The following is an 18909-nucleotide window of genomic DNA, read 5'->3' as shown; positions in this document are numbered from 1 at the left end:
TCCTACATTTTAAAAAATTTGTTAAATACTGTGAGGTGTTTGTAAGAATAAAACGGTGTCAGGCAGGAGAAACAGGTTGTTATTGAAATTAAACACAGACAGCTACAAATACAGATCATGTAATTCTTTTTGTGCATTAACACTTTATATGACAGACTTTATCAAATCAAACACCTTGGGGCTACAAGGTGTCCACCGAACTGCACAGGTCACTGTGCACCTGAAATGACAGGATATACTTAATATACACTAATATTGCACCGCTATTACACAGCTTCAATCTCAAATTGCATCACTACCAACATGCTCTATTTAGCACGGTTTAATAAAAAGAGTCTTATTAAACTAAAATATTTTAAAGTATAGGGACAAGCTTATAAAGTCAGTTATAAATAAAATAAATTAAATAAAGCTTACCTTAATCTTCAACAAAATAAAACAGATGAAACAAAACTTCCACAGGTGGGATATATTGATTGCTGAGTAGGTAGCATGTGACGTAGCATCAATGTGCACATGCGCATTACCACAAAGTAGGACGGATTCATGGGTAGCATAGAAAGTTAGAACACTGGTCTAAACTGGACCATGCGTTCAGTCATATCGATTACTCCAACAGCATCTTCACAGGTCTGCCTAACAAATCAAACAGCTACAGCTGATCCAGAACACTGCTGCTCACGTTCTGACTTGTTAGATATCCTGCTGTAAACGCTGTGTTTACCACACATCTTCATCAGCATATCACATGATTGCAGTGATCCTAAAGACATTAGCTTGCACGAATGATGTGATGTTGTAAAACTGCCGTCCTCCACCATAAATCCTTCTCTAAACTCAATACAACAGATGGAGGATTAGACATTTTACTTGAGACGTTTTAATGTCTCATCACATCTGATAATGTGGCTGATAAACTAGCTCTAGTGTAGACAATAACAATCAAAAAATCAATAAAATTAAATTTTTATAGCACATTTTGGCAACAAGGCATTTCAAAGTGCTTTACATCATAAACATACAAAGTCATGTAACATAGAATGAACAATTGAAACATTACATTAAGTCAAGTGAAGTGCCATTGTTAAATTCTTAAATCGATTATGCTTCAAAGGCAACTCCAAACAGATGGGTTTTTAGTCTAGATTTTAAGGCACTCTGTGTTTCAGCAACTTTGCAGTTTTCTGGAAGTTTGTTCTAGATTTGTTGTGCATAAAAGCTGAATGCTGCTTCTCCTCGTTTGGTTCTGGTTCTGAGGATGCAGACCAGAACCAGAAGACCTCAGGTCTGGAAAGTTGATAAACCAGCAGATCTTTAACATACTGTGGCTCTAAGCTGTTCAGTGATTTGTAATTTAACAACAATATTTGAAAGTCTATTCTCCGAGCTACAGGGAGCCAGTGGAAGGGCTTTATAACTGGTGTGATTTTCCTAATTTTAGTTGGTTATAAATGGAGTTTTTGGGTTCACATGGCAGCATGGCTGTCTGAACTATTGGCCTTCTGAAGTTTGACTCAACAGAATATATAGCAGAAAGTTGAGATCAAAGGAGCTCATTTTCTCCAGAACAAGTCTCTGTTTTTACTGGGTTTGCCTTAAAATGAGGAAATCAAAGTGGAAAATTACTTTACGAATGTTACATTTATTAACAGGAAATATCCTGTTAATTAATATCAATATTATTAAAATATCTATAAAAATCAATATCATTACATTAATTAACAGGAATGTTAACATTTTCATTAGTTGTTTTTGTTCATAAGCCCTCCTCCAGGTCCTGATGCATGGTTCTTTTTCACTGGATACACAAATATTTGAAACCAAATGAGTAGCACGATTTTCTATTTGGAGCTGTGTGGATAGTCCACCGGCCACCAACCCACTAATGGAGCGACCAAAAGGGAATCCCTTGGTATCTCCATAGGACAGGCCACCCCTGCTTTTCAGTTATCTTGATTGATTTAACTGTGGACCACAGCATAAAGCAAAACAAATTGTTGGTACAGTATTTTCACTAATACATTAGAGAAAATGACATTTTGTGAGCTCCAAATGCAATGGCCAAATCTTCCTTTAGCACAGTGGTTCCCAAATTTGTTCTCCTGGGCCCCCCCAGTGGTTTCCAAACTATTTCTGGGCCCCCCTATGGCTTACAAATAGCTGTCTGGTTGAATGATGTGTGTGAGCGAAAGGGGTGAGGGGGGGATTCTTGGAGACTCCCTGTGATTCTTGGAGACTCCCTGTTATACTCAGGCCCCCGCTCCAGACGAACGGGGGAATCAACTTTTTTGGGGGGTAAAATGAATCGTAGCTGAACATACCCAACAACACTAGTAGCCTACAAGCTACTTGTTAACAAGCTTAAGGTGCTGTATTGATATTAGCTAGTCATCTTTTAGCTAACTGTGAAAAGTTCTTTGCGTTTTGCTGGTTTGCTGCCATGATTCTAACACACCTGCGTAGCTTTACCCAGCAGCAGCAGGCCTCCTTCACTGCCGCACAGGCGTAAACCCAGCGCGAGCGTCGTAGCGCTTCTGTTGCATTTAAAGGCGGCTCGGAAAAACAGGTTACGACATGTAAACAACGGATTAAACAGTTTTAACTGCTGATAAAAGTGACAGAGGACACAGATATGGGAAGTACGGAAGCCCATACTGTATCAAATTGACAGAGGAATAACAGAGTTGGCCATTCTAAGGTAAAAACCCAGTGCATACAGCAGGGGTCCCCAAACATTTTCCTGTGAGGGCCACCTTACGTTTTCCTTCTCTGGTGGGGGGCCGGAGTCAGTTTGTAAGAGGAAAAGTGACAATTGCAGGAGTGCCTAAATGTAAATGTATATTGTTTTCCAGAAAGCACAATCAAATAACCCTCTTTGGGTTCTTCACAGAATAAATCTAAGGATTATAGTCTGTGAAAAAGGCTGCCTAAGACCTGAGGCTCTTTAAGGGGGGGCGGAGCTTAGAGCACCTGTGGATCAGCACGCAGATGGAAAGAAGGAGAGAAGAAAAGGAAGGAGTCGAGTTACCGATAACATTTGAGTAGTTTGAGTTGCCTTTTGCTGTTGTTACCTTTTATTTTCGATGTGTGTGCGTGGAATACAAGTAAGTGATGTTAGGAAGTTAAGAATATTGTTTATGTATCTGAATATTTAAGTTTTAGCGTTAATTGATTGCATGCTTCGTTCACGTGCGCACTTGAGCTACACAACGTGGTTTTGTGTCGTGTTTAATTAGAAAGAATGATTGTGTAACCTTTATTGGTGCAGTTAGTTAAGTAAGTGTGTTATTTCAGTCATTTATTCATCAGACACTGATGTTGTAATATTATTTATATCTTGTAGAACCACACCTTTACGGCGAAATAAAGACTGAACAGCAAGTGCAGATTGAATCAACCGACTCTGGTTTCTTAGGGGTTCTGACCGGACTCACCACAGTGATTTGACATTTTCATCAGCGAGTTTAAGGTTTCCCTAATTTTTATTGGTCCTTCGAACCGGAGAAGCAGATTGCTGTTAAAGGATGCAGAACCCAGAGTCAAAAGCGTTGGACACTCGACCCAAAGGAACGACGAATGTCAGTTCCTTCCTACCTGTCAGATTATGACCTAAGTGGACCCGGAGCTCAGAGTAGATTCCAGACAGAAGCTGCAGGGGAATTATTAGTAGCGCAAAGGGCACCAGAGCATCCAACTACCAGATCTCCATCACCACCAATCAGCCAGAGCTGCGACATGATGAACTTGAGGGATGATGAGGAGCAAGAACTGGAGCTTTGTCAATCTATGGAGCAAGTCACCGGGGAGCAGCAGACCGACCAAGTTCCTGAGTTTTGTGTTGCCCTTGAAGAGATGCGCCAAGAAAACGCTGAGCTTCGTAAACAGTTTCAGAGCCTGATGGTTGCTTTACAGTCCCAGCCAGCAGCTCATCAGCCTGTATTCCCACATCCTCCACCTCAAAGTGTTTACAGTGGTGGTTATGGACATTACCAACCCCTTACGTATTCTCCAGCATACCAGCAGCTTCCAACATTTAGCTCCCGAAGAGAACTGCCATCAGATTTCACTCAACCCAGAGTTACCCAAACATCTGGTGGTCTGCCTTATAACCCGTACTACGCACCAGTACCGCAGCAGAGTACCTCTTCCTATTCACATAGAGACTCTTCATTTTTCCAAGTTCCCAGCTTTAATGAGCCTCAGAGAGAGACCACGTACAGGGGGCCAAAGCCCACCATCCCCAGATTTACATCACCAGACCCCAGAGAATTTGCACGCATGAAGATTGCCTTAGAGAATCTATTACCAGGTGATGCTACTGAAAGATACAAGTACCAGATCCTCACTGATCACCTTCAGTGTGAAGAAGCTTCACTTGTAGCAGACTCCTACTGCAACTCAAGGCAACCTTACACTGATACAATGATGGCTCTCACAAAGATGTATGGACAGCCCCACAAGCTGGCAGTGCAACGGATTGCAGAGTTAATGGACGGTCCGAATATACGCAGTGGTGATGTTAGGAGCTTTCGCCTGTTTGCCCTCAATGTCCGGTCACTAGTAGGCATGTTGGAACAACTGGGGCAAAGAGGCCAAGTCGAGTTAGTCTGCGGCTCTCATGTTTCAAGGCTTTTAAGTAAACTCCCCTATGACCTCAACGCCAGTTTTAAGAGATTCATCCACCCTCTCAGAGTAGTCATTCCTACCCTCGTTGACTTTGCTGATTGGCTAGAATATGAGCTAGAAGTTCAGGAAGACAGCATGAAGCCCCCCAAGAGAGAGGAGTCATTTAACAAGAAGCCTGATACCAAGTGCACTCCTAAACCCTCAAGTAAGACTGCTACTATCCTCCTGGGTACTGAGAAGGTCTCTGGATCAAATAGTGTAGCAGCACCACCTACACCTGGACCTACTGTCAACAAGTCAAGGGGAATGGAGAAGGTTATGGCCTACTGTCCCTATTGTGACAATGACAAGCACTTCCTGAACAACTGTTCTAACTTCAAGACCCTGAGCAAAGAACAGAAGGTGACATGGATTAAAACGAATAATAAGTGTTGGCGTTGTGGACGCAATCACCAAGCGGCAAAATGCACACTTAAAGCTCCCTGCAAAACCTGTGGTAGGAGACATCTGCTTGTGTTGCATGAGGTGAATGAGAGAGCAGAGGAGGAACAAGCATCAGTTCCACCTCCAGCAGAAAACTGCCTTGTGAACACTGCCAACAAAGTCATGTACGTTGACCGACCTGTCTACAACTGTAAGGTGCTACTGAAGATAAGTAAGGTACTTCTGAGAAACGGTGACAAGTACCTTGAGACGTATGCTGTCTTGGACGATGGATCTGAACGGACCATCCTGCTTCAGTCTGCTGCCAAACAGTTGGGTCTTAAAGGAAGTAAAGAGGTGTTGGCTCTTCGTACAGTCAGACAAGAAGTGGAGAAGCTCCATGGGGCGGCCGTGTCTTTCACAATTTCCCCAGCAGCCAACCCTGACAAAGTGTACAGCATCCAGAATGCCTTCACAGCCGAGCAACTGAGTTTAGCAGAGCATTCCCATCCAGTTGTCTCACTCCAGCAGAAGTATAAACATCTGTCAGGTTTGCCTCTCCCTCCTCTACACAGAGTCCGTCCCATGCTGCTGATTGGTGCTGATTACACACACCTCATTACACCTGTGGAGCCAATCAGACTAGGACCACCTGGTGGGCCGGCAGCAGTGAAGACTCTCCTCGGATGGATGCTACAGGGACCTGCTCAAGCCATAGAATCCACCCCAAATGTGAGTCACTGCCTCTTCACATCTGCATCATCACCCACAGAGCTGTTCTCCTGTGTAGAAAAATTATGGCAGATGGATGTGCTCCCTTACCGCAGTGAGAAGTTAGCAGTTAGGTCACGACAAGATCAAGAGGCAGTTAGGCTCCTGCAAGAACAGACAGTGAGAGTTAATGTCAGTGGTGTTGAGCGTTATTCCACACCCCTTCTTCGAACCAAGAACATGCCTCTCCTGAACGCCACACCAGAAGCAGTGTTGCCTCTCCTGAGAAGTACAGAGAAGCGTCTAGCTAAGTCACAAGAACAAGCTGCTGCCTATCAGATGGAGATCGAGAAGCTTGTAGGATCTGGCTATGTAGTGAAGTTGGTGGATCATCAACCTGAGATCGGTGGTGAAGCTTGGTATATACCCCATCACATGGTTCAACATAATGGGAAGAAACGGATAGTGTACAACTGTTCATTCCAACACCAAGGTTACAACCTAAACCAACTCCTCTTACCAGGTCCTACTCTCGGCCCTGCCTTGCTAGCGGTGCTCCTACGTTTCAGGGAACATGCTGTGGCCTTCAGCAGTGATATTCGTGGCATGTTCCACCAAGTGAGGCTCCTACCTGCAGATCGACCCCTGCTTCGATTTCTATGGCGGGACATGAACCGAGACAAGCCTCCTGATGTCTACGAGTGGCAGGTACTTCCATTCGGAACTACTTGCAGCCCTTGTTGTGCAACATTCGCGTTGCAGAAACACGTTATGGATCACAGCCAACCAGAAGAAGACGTTTATGTTGCCATTAACAAGTCCTTCTATGTGGACAACTGCTTACAGAGTCTTACATGCCCAGTAGCTGCCAAGACACTCGTTGACAAACTGCGTCACCTCCTGGCTGAAGGGGGATTTGAACTGAGACAGTGGGCCAGTAACAATCCAGACGTCATCCACCATCTTCCTCCAGACCTTAGGTCATCCAGCTGTGAACTGTGGCTCAGTCAAGGTCAGTCTGACATCCAAGAGCCAGCCCTTGGGCTACACTGGAACTGTAAGTCTGACACCCTCACTTACAAACACAGACACATCCATTGCTCAGTGGTTACTATGAGGAATATTTATAGAGTTTTAGCCACCCAGTATGATCCTCTTGGGTACATAGTTCCTTATACCACCCGAGCCAAAGTTATTGTACGCCACCTGTGGGAGAAAAAGAGGGATTGGGATGACCCACAACTTCCCGAGGAGCTGCTGCAGAAGTGGCAAGCATGGGAAGCAGAGCTGGAACAGCTGCACAAGATCACACTGCCTAGATGCTACACCAGTCCCAGGCTAGACCAACCCAACTGTATGAGAGATATTCATGTATTCTGTGATGCCTCCGAACAGGCGTATGGATCAGTGGCTTATCTCAGGACAGAGAGTCCTGAGGGAGAAGTTGAGGTTGCCTTCCTTGCAGCTCGGTCTCGTGTTGCTCCAAAGAAGCAACAATCTGTTCCTCGGTTAGAGCTGTGTGCTGCTCTAACAGGTGCTCAGCTCTACAAGGTCATCAGCTCTGAGTTAACTCTTCCCATACGCAGCTGCATCTTGTGGTCTGACTCCGCCACAGTCCTAACCTGGTTGAGTTCAGACTCCTGCAGATACAAGGTGTTCGTGGGGACTCGTGTGGCGGAAATACAAGACATGACCGTAACTGCCACATGGAGGTATGTGCCCTCACGAGACAATCCAGCAGATGACATCACTCGTGGCCTCACTCTCCAATACATCAGCAAAGGCAGCAGATGGACAGATGGACCTGCATTCCTGAAACTAGATCCAAGTTACTGGCCTGATCTACCACCCCCACCTCAGAGAGATCCTGAAAATGAGCTGAAATGACAAGCTGTTTGTCTGACTGCATCCAGCTCTAATGTTCCAGATCCTTGCCAGCATCAGACTTGGGACAGCTACATAAAGGCCATAGCACATCAGCTTCACGGGGCGGCTGAACCCAACCACCCTCTCACCGCTGATTCCTATGCTGCTGCTGAGGTAGAAGCCCTACAACAAGCCCAAAGGGAATCATTCTTGGAGGAGATCACCCAGTTAAAGGCCGGCAAGCCTATTGCCAAATCCAGTCGCCTTCTTCTACTTGCACCTGAGTTCGATGAGGAAACAGGGCTCATCAAAGTAGGAGGCCGGTTACGTCGGAATCCTGACCTGAGTGTAGATGAAGTGCACCCCATTGTTCTGGAATCCCAGACACGCTCTAACTCGACTCATCATACAAGATTATGATGGTAAGCTCCATCATCCCGGACCAGAAAGGGTGTTTGCCGAGATCAGAAGGAGATACTGGGTGTTACGTGGACGTGAAGCAGTACGCCGCCATCAGAGATCCTGTGTTGAGTGCAAGAGGTGGAAAGGTCACCCTAACCCACCTCGGATGGCGGACCTCCCTCCAGCCAGACTGCGTTTGTTCAAGCCAGCATTCTATTCCACGGGTGTGGATTGTTTTGGGCCATACACCATAAAAATCCGACGCAGTAATGAGAAAAGGTGGGGAATACTATTTAAATGCCTAACTACAAGAGCAGTGCACCTTGACTTGATCCCCAGTATGGACACAGATGCTTTCTTAATGGCTCTGAGACGCTTTATAGCCAGGCGTGGGAAACCCAAGGAGATTCTATGTGATCAGGGGACAAACTTCCGAGGAGGAGAACGTGAGCTGCAGGAAGCATTTCGAGCTCTTCACCCAGACCTGAAAGAGCAGCTAGCTTGCCAGCAAATCAAGTTCATTTTTAATCCTCCTGGTTCCCCACACTTCGGAGGTTGTTGGGAGCGTGAAATTCGCTCACTAAAGACTGCTCTTCGAGTTATCATCGGAGCCCAAATCGTCACTGAGGAGGAACTGCACACTGTTCTGATTGAAATTGAGGGGATGCTCAATTCAAAACCCCTGGGTTACACCTCATCTGAAGTAGCGGATCCTGACCCAGTGACCCCTAACTATCTCCTCATGGGGCGGCGGGATGCTTCGCTGCCGCAAGTCATCTACGACAGCCCAGAGATTCTCGGACGGAGAAGATGGAGGCACAGCCAGATTCTAGCTGACCATTTCTGGCAGAACTTCCTGAAGTACTACCTGCCAGGACTCCAAGCCCGCCAGAAGTGGCAGACTGAGTCAGCCAATCTACAAGTAGGAGATGTGGTCATGATTGTGGACAACCAGCTTCCGCGAGCACTCTGGCCTGTGGGTAAAGTCTCTCAAGTTTTTCCTGGACCAGACACCCGGATCAGATCAGCTGAAGTGACTGTGAAGGGACGCACCTACGTTCGACCCGTGGCAAGACTTGTGAGCCTACCTGCCCTGCCTAAGGACGATTAATCACTGCTTCTACTCAGCCTTTTTTCGGTTATTCATATTCACAGGTGAATATGGGGGCGGCTGTGAAAAAGGCTGCCTAAGACCTGAGGCTCTTTAAGGGGGGGCGGAGCTTAGAGCACCTGTGGATCAGCACGCAGATGGAAAGAAGGAGAGAAGAAAAGGAAGGAGTCGAGTTACCGATAACATTTGAGTAGTTTGAGTTGCCTTTTGCTGTTGTTACCTTTTATTTTCGATGTGTGTGCGTGGAATACAAGTAAGTGATGTTAGAAAGTTAAGAATATTGTTTATGTATCTGAATATTTAAGTTTTAGCGTTAATTGATTGCATGCTTCGTTCACGTGCGCACTTGAGCTACACAACGTGGTTTTGTGTCGTGTTTAATTAGAAAGAATGATTGTGTAACCTTTATTGGTGCAGTTAGTTAAGTGTCTTATTTCAGTCATTTATTCATCAGACACTGATGTTGTATTATTATTTATATCTTGTAGAACCACACCTTTACGGCGAAATAAAGACTGAACAGCAAGTGCAGATTGAATCAACCGACTCTGGTTTCTTAGGGGTTCTGACCGGACTCACCACAGTGATTTGACATTTTCATCAGCGAGTTTAAGGTTTCCCTAATTTTTATAGTCCGTATTTTCCGAACTATGAGCCGCACTGGACCATAAGCCACAACCCCAAAGTTGCTTTTTTGTTTTTTAATCAGTAAACATACATCTAAGCCTCAGATATCTCTGTTGGGTTTCCACAACGATGCAGCAGCAGCAGAGGGGGGCGGACACCCAAAATTTTAGTCATAACAGGTCAATTGAATATCACATTTATTAGGGTTGAAAAAGAAAAAAGTTGCCAACATCAGATTTAACTGAACTGATTACGGTAATTTCCGAACGGTAACTGTAACAGTAAAAGTGCTGATCCTTCGTGTCTGCTACTAGCATGTGCTAAATCAGTGGTCCACCTTTTTATTACCGCGGACCGGTCAAGACTTGGACATTTTGTTGCGGCCCGGGAGGGAGAGGAGGAGGAGGCGGAGGGGGGATGAACAGTCAGATAAGGCATGTTGGTGTTCCCACTAAATACTGATTAATATGCCCTATTTGGGTTGTCTTGGCCCTTTTATCGCAGCCTGTGGGGTTTTCCCTGACTTGGAACGAGAATAAAACCAGCTGAATGTGACAAGTAGTCAATGAAAAAGCGCAGTGACGTCAGAACAGAGGGGAATCCCAAACAGCTGACATATCGCGCAACTGAGAGTCCGGTGGATATCGGTGATGATATGTGGAAATGTTTATTATTAAATCTAAAGATCATTATTATGTTTATTCAGTTAAAAATGTTAACTATGAAAAAACATATCCACCTCCAAATCATAATGCAGAAAATAGAGCTGCTGCTCCCGTCGTCTTTTACCCACCGCCTTTTCTTTTTGTTACATCTTTTATCTCTTAAAATGACTTCACACTACACTTCTACATCGTCATCCGTGTTTGTTTATTCTAAATTCCCGCTATGTTAGGTGTATACTGGATTATCCTCTGGAATCGGGATGTTCGTGACTGGAATCGGTTCGTGTTGCTCCTGCCTTGGACACACGAACCGATCGAACCTGTTGTACTATATCAGCTCTGTGGTCACAGAGGTTTGGAGAATCGGCCGACAATTCTTAAATCTTGCCGTTGTTATTGCGCAACACCTTCCCCTTCTCTCTCACTCTACTTCCCCTTCTCAGAGGAGGGAGATGTGCAGCCAGCTCTCCATCTAACGGGTAATTTGAGTTTTCTAAATCTGATGGGATTTTACCCTGTTCAGAACTGAAGTAAACTCTGTTTAAGCTGACATCGAGAAAGACTAGCCTGGTTTCTAACGACCTCCATCCAGATGTCCCACCCTTTTTCACCCTGTGAATTAGCCAGATTGAGCAGCCTGCAACCAGCTAGCTTCACAGAGCACACCTGTTAACGGTCGCTCTTTCTCTTTTTTACAACTTGCACTTGTTACTGAACCAGGTTGGTTTTAGTGACTCGGGCGAGTCCCAAGGGTGTTGTTTTAGTTTTGGCTAAAAGCAACCTATAAAACATTTCTACTTTTTCCTCCCAGAATCAAACTTCATAGCTATTTCACAACCATCAAAGAACTTTAAGGTGACTCATTAATTGAATGTCCACAACATCTTTTAGATTTTCTTAATGCTAATTATTTTATTAGTGAGGCAATTTTGCAATGGTCAGTACAGCTTAATTCAGTAGCAGAAATAATCAAATAAGTAAAATCAATAATCTAGACTATCTTTCCCTAATGCTGACACTGAGAACTAAAAAAGGGAAACTTTGAGAGAGACGGACAGAGTTTGGCATTTTGAACCCCAGAACTGTCCTGATGATGAAGAAGGTGTTGCAGCAGCAGGAGGTTCCCAGTACAGGAAGAGTACTGACTTAGAGCGGCAGGTCTCGGGCCTCAGGGTGACTTCCTCATGCGTGTAGCGGTCCTCAGCTTCTTGTCTGGCAGCTCTGTAGTTCCCTTCTCCTTGTCTCACGATCTTTCTAGTCCCACGGAAGGAACACACCAGTTCTTCCTCTTTGCCTTTGTTCTTTGCCTTTGTCTTTATCTTTGTCTTTATCTTCATCTTTGCCTTGGTCTTTGTCTTTGGGGGTCTGAACCCAGCTGTTGAGAGAAGTGCAATTTGAAGCCACATGTTGCGGGGCTAACGGGTTGGTCCCCATGTGCAGAACAGTCTTCGGCTCTGTGGCCCCGGCTCTTCTTCAGCTGCAGAGTTCTTTGTCCATCTTGATCTTGGCTCCAAGCTGCCTGAAGGATCCAACCAAAGATTCCTCTGTTGCACCCACCTTATAAAGGGTTTATCCACCTTTTGGTGCGTTTGCATTGGCTAGCTTTGTTGCTGTGCCTCTCATTGGCTGACTGCTTGGACAGATGATCTCATATCCATCACCTTGGAGACCTTATGACCGGATCTCTGTTCTAATGTCCCCAACTTGCTCAACAGTTCCTCCTACCTCTGTTTCCTGCCCAACCTTTTCTTAGGCAAGTTGAAGTTTAGCAATAAGGCCTTAGTCACCTCCGCTCTCCTATCAGTTCCTCTTTTCCCCTGACCTTTCACCTACCATCTACCTTCAACACAACATCAGTGACCTTTAATTACAGTTTACAACATTTTACACCTTTTCAAGTTCAATGTCAAAATCACATTTATAACCTTTTTGATTTAACATTCATTTATAATGTTATAATAACCATAACTTATTAGTTACTCTTATTATAATCATAATGTGAGTTATTACAGATACTTCTGAAAAGAAACCAAGAATAACCCATTATTCTAATTATCTGATATCATGTTACAGTTTCTTGTTTTACCTTTAAGTATTTCCACAAGTGTAAGAGTAAGTGTAAATATTCTTATAATCAAACCAACATCAACCACTGGTTAAACCAATATTAATTATTGGCATAATTATAAGTCATTATTTTAAGTATTTTACTCTGGGTTTTATCCAATCTCTCAAAACTGTCGAGAAAAGTCGAGCTCATCCCATTTCCCCATGCTGGAGATTTTAGTTTAATAGTAATAATAAATAAAATTACCTTAAAATTAATTACACAGTGACATCAAGACCCAACAGTAGAGTCAGACTGTAATAAAATGAATCTGGTTGTGTGTGTTGTTATTGTGTCCTGCAAACTTTGCTTTAATTCTACTTTCTTCTATTTAATCATAAAAAATCATAGTCAGGCAGAAAGAAAGTCATGAAACAGGAAAAGCTGATTTCCTTAATAAAGAGGAAGTTTCTATCTTAATTCAGGCTAAAAATAATTCAGACCATTCCTTATTTTAAAGCATTAAAGGTTTTTAAAGAATAAAATCTAAACGTTTTGAGAGATTGGATAAAACCCAGAGTAAAATACTTAAAATAATGACTTATAATTATGCCAATAATTAATATTGGTTTAACCAGTGGTTGATGTTGGTTTGATTATAATATTTACACTTACTCTTACACTTGTGGAAGTACTTAAAGGTGAAACAAGTAACTGTAATTTGGTATCAGATAATTACAATAATGGATTATTATTGGGTTCTTTTCAGAAATGTCTGTAATAACTCACCTTATGATTATAATAAAAGTAACTAATAAGTTATAGTTATTATAACATTATAAATGAATGTTGAATCAGATAAACTAAAAGGTTATAAAAGTGATTTTGACATTGAACTTGAAAAGGTGTAAAATGTTGTAAATGTAATTAAAGGTCACTGATGTTGTGTTGAAGGTAGATGGTAGGTGGAAGGACAGGGGAAAAGGGGAACTGATAGGATAGCGGAGGTGACTAAGGCCTTATTGCTAAACTTCAAGAAAAGGTTGGGCAGGAAACAGAGGTAGGAGGAACTATTGAGCAACTTGGGGACATTAGAACAGACATCAGGTCATGAGGTCTCCAGGGTGATGGAGATGAGATCATCTGTCCAAGCAGTCAGCCAATGAGACAGGCACAGCAACAAAGCTAGCCAATGCAAACGCACCAAAAGGGTGGATAAACCCTTTATAAGGTGGGTGCAACAGAGGAAACTTTGGTTGGATCCTTCAGGCAGCTTTGAGCCAAGACGGAGATGGACAAAGAACTCTGCAGCTGAAGAAGAGCCGGGGCCACAGAACCGAAGACTGTTCTGCACATGGGGACCAACCCGTTAGCCCCGCAACATGTGGCTTCAAATCGCACTTCTCTCAACAGCTGGGTTTAGACCCCCAAAGACAAAGACCAAGGCAAAGATGAAGATAAAGACAAAGAACAAAGGCAAAGAGGAAGAACTGGTGTGTTCCTTCGGTGGGACCAGGAAGATCGTGAGACGAGGAGAAGGGAGCTACAGAGCTGCAAGACAAGAAGCTGAGGACCGCTACACGCATGAGGAAGTCACCCTGAGGCCCGAGACCTGCCGCTCTAAGTCAGTACTCTTCCTGTACTGGGAACCTCCTGCTGCTGCAACACCTTCTTCATCATCAGGCCAGTTCTGGGGTTCAAGATGCCAAACTCTGTCCGTCTCTCTCAAAGTTTCCCTTTTTTAGCTCTCAGTGTCAGCATTAGGGAAAGATAGGCTAGATTATTGATTTTACTTATTTGATTATTTCTGCTACTGAATTAAGCTGTACTGACCCTTGCAAAATTGCCTTACTAATAAAATAATTAGCATTTAAGAAAATCTAAAAGATGTTGTGGACATTCAATTAATGAGTCACCTTAAAGTTCTTTGATGGTCATAAAATAGCTATGAAGTTTGATTCTGGGAGGAAAAAGTAGAAATGTTTTATAGGTTGCTTTTAGCCAAAACTAAAACAACACCCTTGGGACTCGCCCGAGTCACTAAAACCAACCTGGTTCAGTAACAAGTGCAAGTTGTAATAAAGAGAAAGAGCGACCGTTAACAGGTGTGCTCTGTGAAGCTAGTTGGTTGCAGGCTGCTCAATCTGGCTAATTCACAGGGTGAAAAAGGGTGGGACATCTGGAGGGGGAGGTCGTTAGAAACCAGGCTAGTCTTTCTCGACGCCAGCTTAAACAGAGTTTACTCAGTTCTGAACAGGGTAAAATCCCATCAGATTTAGAAAACTCAAATTACCCGTTAGATGGAGAGCTGGCTGCACATCTCCCTCCTCTGAGAAGAGGAAGTAGAGTGAGAGAGAAGGGGGGGGAGGTGTTGCGCAACAACAAAACGTTTAGATTTTATTCTTTAAAAACCTTTAATGCTTTAAAATAAGGAATGGTCTGAACTATTTTTAGCCTGATGCAAGATAGAAACTTCCTCTTTCCTTCAGGAAACAAGCTCTTCCAGTTTCATGACTCTCTTTCTGCCTGACTTTGATTTTTTATGATTAAATAGAAAAAAGTAGAATTAAAGCAAAGTTTGCAGGACACAAAAACAACACACACAACCAGATTCATTTTATTACCGTCTGACTCTACTGTTGGGTCTTGATGTCACCTGTGTAATTAATTTTAAGGTAATTTTATTTATTATTACTATTAAACTAAAATCTCCAGCATGGGGAAGTGGGATGAGCTCGACTTTTCTCGACACCGTCTAAACCAGACTTGAGACTCAAAAGCTCTACTCATCTCCTCTCCAACGCTCTGACTCTGGTCGCTTTGGTAACGTTTATATATCCCTTCAAAATAACAGAAGCGCCACAAAAACGAACATTTTACTTTCGTGAAAATTTTAACTCACGATAATGACTAACGGAGTCCTGCAATGAAACGGTCCCATCTGGGAGTGATGAGAGACAATAACACCCGAAGTGTTGCTTATATCCACAGCCTGCTTGGTCTCGACATGGCAAAGCAGCTTGAAGCTTCATTGCCTCATTAGCAGCCGGTCGCCGCATGTTACGCAGAGCGGCTTGTAATGTGGGACTCACCTACCGGTCTGGGACAAATCCATTCTGCTGTCTCTTCTCTGGGCCTTTTCCCCTTTGCAAAGAAACTATCCAAAGACATCTGATCTGTTTCTTACTCATTTTGCTGCTTATGGGCTCAGTGTTGGCGCGCAAGTAACCAGACTTCCAGTGATTCACTTCCTGCTAAAGAGCCCCCTGGTGGTTGAAGAAAAATCCACATATAAACGACTTATAGTCCGGAAAATACGGTAAATTTAAAAAAAAATCTGAATATTCTCAGGTATTGTTCAGGGGGCCGGACCAAATGTGGAGGCGGGCCGGATCTGGCCCGCGGGCCGTAGTTTGGGGACCCCTGCACTACAGCAAGTTGAGCTGATGTTTCTTGGTGCAACCCTGACTTGTTTCCACTTTAAGCATTCAAATAAGTATTTCTATTGTGACAGGAACTGTCAATGCCTTCCTGTGCATCTCTGCTTAAATAAAACCTTTGTCTGAGGTTCGTCACATTCACTTGGATTGTCTCAGGTTGATTTTTTTAAACTGGGCTAATCAGCAAACAGAAGGAGAAGTAGTGAACAATGACGTAAATTATCTGTTCTCTTGTAGTCTGGCTGTAATATTAGCAATGACAGCAGAGAAAGCAGCTGTTCACTGCGTGTTGGTCACACTTCCAAATATTGAATTAAAATTCAGAGGTGCCACTTTTGGATCAGCACTTCTCTCTTCACAGTGGAGGATGGCTGTTTACAGCATGGTCAATTTTCAGTAAGCTTCTTGGTGTCAAGCTGGTACATCACATGTCACAGACAAACGTTAGGTAAAATTTAAAACTTGAACATAGTCCACGTCCTCTCAAGAGCCGTGGGCCCAGACTCTGGACTAAGCAAAGCGTAAAACACGGGTCTGGTTTTTTCCCAGGCTCCCTCTGACTTCTTTCCCTAACCCTAAAATCCAAACTACACTGATACGTGAACTTAAAACATATTTGGACAGGTTTTCATGTCAAACCCAAGATGATGTCTTTTATGGATGAAATGATTAATTTGGTTCATGTATTGATTATTAGAATAATTAACTAATTTAGTAACGGTAATTTGGTATACAGACTCAAAGGCTGAAAGACCATATTCAGAGAACTAAGCCAAAGCTTTACATAAATATGGATTTTGCATTTAAGAAAAAAAAATTGTCTGTAAATCTATTCTACCCAGAACTCAAGTGACCATTTTAGCTTCATATACATGTATACATATGTAAACATCTTTATTTTTTTCCATTTCATTCCTCATAGAGTTCATCTTTGGTGCTGCAGGCTCCAGGCTGCTGCTGAGTCACCATGAAAAGGTTCAGGCGACATGGAACAGAGTCCCAGCGGGATCGCCTCAAACAGGAGCTCTTCCAATTCACCAAGGCAAGTTCATTCTTTTCACCACTGACCTCATTATCAGTGGTGGAGGTGAAGGTCATGTCATCATATTTTTCAGATGGTTAACTTGCATGTGTTGAGTTGAAATGAAGAGTAAATGTTCAAAGAACAGATGATATGATAGCTTTCCAAATGTATAAAGTCTTAATTCAGTTCCTTAATGCATCAGCTCATTAAGTTTGCATGTATGAGAATATTCCAGGCATTACTAATGTCTAATCCCCTACTAACAGTAAGTGACTTTACAATGCAGTGAAAGTGTAACCTTCACTTTCACTGTTTTATGAGTGATGGAGTGAAAATGGTCACAAGAATCGATCTATCAAATAATTCCTGATTTTAGTCATGTTACCTCATAGCACACAATGCTTTAGGAAGGCTAATGTAACAAAACTAAAATTCTCCAAATAACATGTGCAACCTTTCAATACAGTACCAGACATGCACTGCAGGGCATGTCTGGGCAGACAACTAAACTCCCATTAATCTTTTTATTCTATATATTTATATTTATACTTTTTATTATTACTTATTTATTTTAATATTATTCAAGACTTGCAACAAAATTTTATTCAATATGTACATTTGAGTAACAATAAACTAAGTCTGTCTGTCTGTTTACTGTCCTGTGCAGACTGTGGAACATGGATTCCCCCATCAGCCCAGCGCTCTGGGATACAGTTCTTCTCTTCAGCTCATGGCCATTGGAACTCGCTCTGGAGCCATCAAGCTGTATCCCTCTCAGAAACTGATGCTTCTTTAATAGGAAGGACATGGTTCTAAGACTGAACTATGTGTTGCAGCTCTGCTCACTGGCCCTCATTTATCAACATGTAGTGCAAACTTGCACACTAAAGTGAAAAAAGGACAATTTACAGGACCACAAGCTAGCTGAGTGGTAGAATGAGTTAACCATATATAGAAGCTACAGGCCTCAGTGCAGTTGTTCCCGGTGCGATTTCTGGCCCAATGGCATTTTCTGCTTGTCTTCCCCTCTTCTCTCTGCCCTTCTGCCTGTCCACGTACCAGTAAAGAAAGGCTACTTGAGCCATTTAACCTTAAAGCAAAACTTAGAAATGTCTGATTTATCAAACCAGGTGTACACTGGCCAGTAACTGCTTACAGACCAAGAGTTGCAGGAAATATAAGGTCAGATCTGTATTTACTTATTGCCTCAGTGGCTTTGCCCACAGAATTTGCAAAATGAATGAACATAAAATGATAAAAATAGAGATTTCTATGAGACATCAAACTGACATTGCCACATGATTAATGGATGTTAAAATGCAAATAAAAGCTAAAACTGTAACTTGCAATAGATGTGCAACTTGTGCTTTTTATATCATTGTCTGACCAAAAAAAAAAAAAATTAGGAATTTATTTGAAATTTTATCCAGCATGTGGACAGTTTGAGATCCCTCAGACAGATCAGTGCATTACAGTATAAGACATCAAATTACTCCAACATTGATCCAGAATGAAGTCCAAATAATCATTTCAGACACTTCCTTTGACATTTTTTCAGCTGATCCAAGACCACTCAACTGCCTGAGTAACTCCATGCAGTAACCTGTGTGCAAAATGTGCAGTTCTCAGATATTCTGTCGAAAAGATATGACGACAAAGAAACCAGCTGGAAGAGCACTTCCTTTAGGCTTGTGTACAAAAGCTAGGCTTAGTCACAGCTTCCTAAAAATATTTCCTATACTGCATTAGATTTTCTTACCTTTTGTAATCAGTCAAAAATAACTCCAAAAAAATGCATTTCTAAGTCTTTGACTGCTAAGCGTAAGCCACCTTTGGGAGGAAACTGATGAGAGTAAAGTTTTCTCCATTGGACTGAGCCTCTGATTGCTTAGAGGATCCACCAGGGGGCAGAGTGCAGTCCCCTTCACACACAACAAAAGGGATTATTTCACCAAATGTTATTTATT

The 18909-nt window shown here is 42.8% G+C and overlaps 1 protein-coding gene across 1 annotated transcript in view; it reads left to right on the top strand.

The window, feature by feature from the left end:
* The window catches only part of llgl2 (LLGL scribble cell polarity complex component 2), a 107459-nt gene that overhangs the window by 31853 nt on the left and 56697 nt on the right, over positions 1–18909 (top strand). Inside the window, exons 2-3 of the mRNA XM_008438116.3 lie at positions 16841–16960; positions 17610–17707. Of these exons, the coding sequence (XP_008436338.1) occupies positions 16886–16960; positions 17610–17707 (173 nt within the window). The 5' untranslated portion in view covers positions 16841–16885. The remainder of the gene's footprint in view (positions 1–16840; positions 16961–17609; positions 17708–18909) is intronic.

The sequence above is a fragment of the Poecilia reticulata genome, chromosome 19 (assembly GCF_904066995.2).
Source record: "Poecilia reticulata chromosome 19, P_reticulata-male-v2, whole genome shotgun sequence".
Classification (NCBI taxonomy): Eukaryota; Metazoa; Chordata; class Actinopteri; order Cyprinodontiformes; family Poeciliidae; genus Poecilia; species Poecilia reticulata.
The sequence above is the reverse complement of the archived record's forward strand: the minus strand, read 5'-3'. Positions and strand labels throughout refer to the sequence as shown.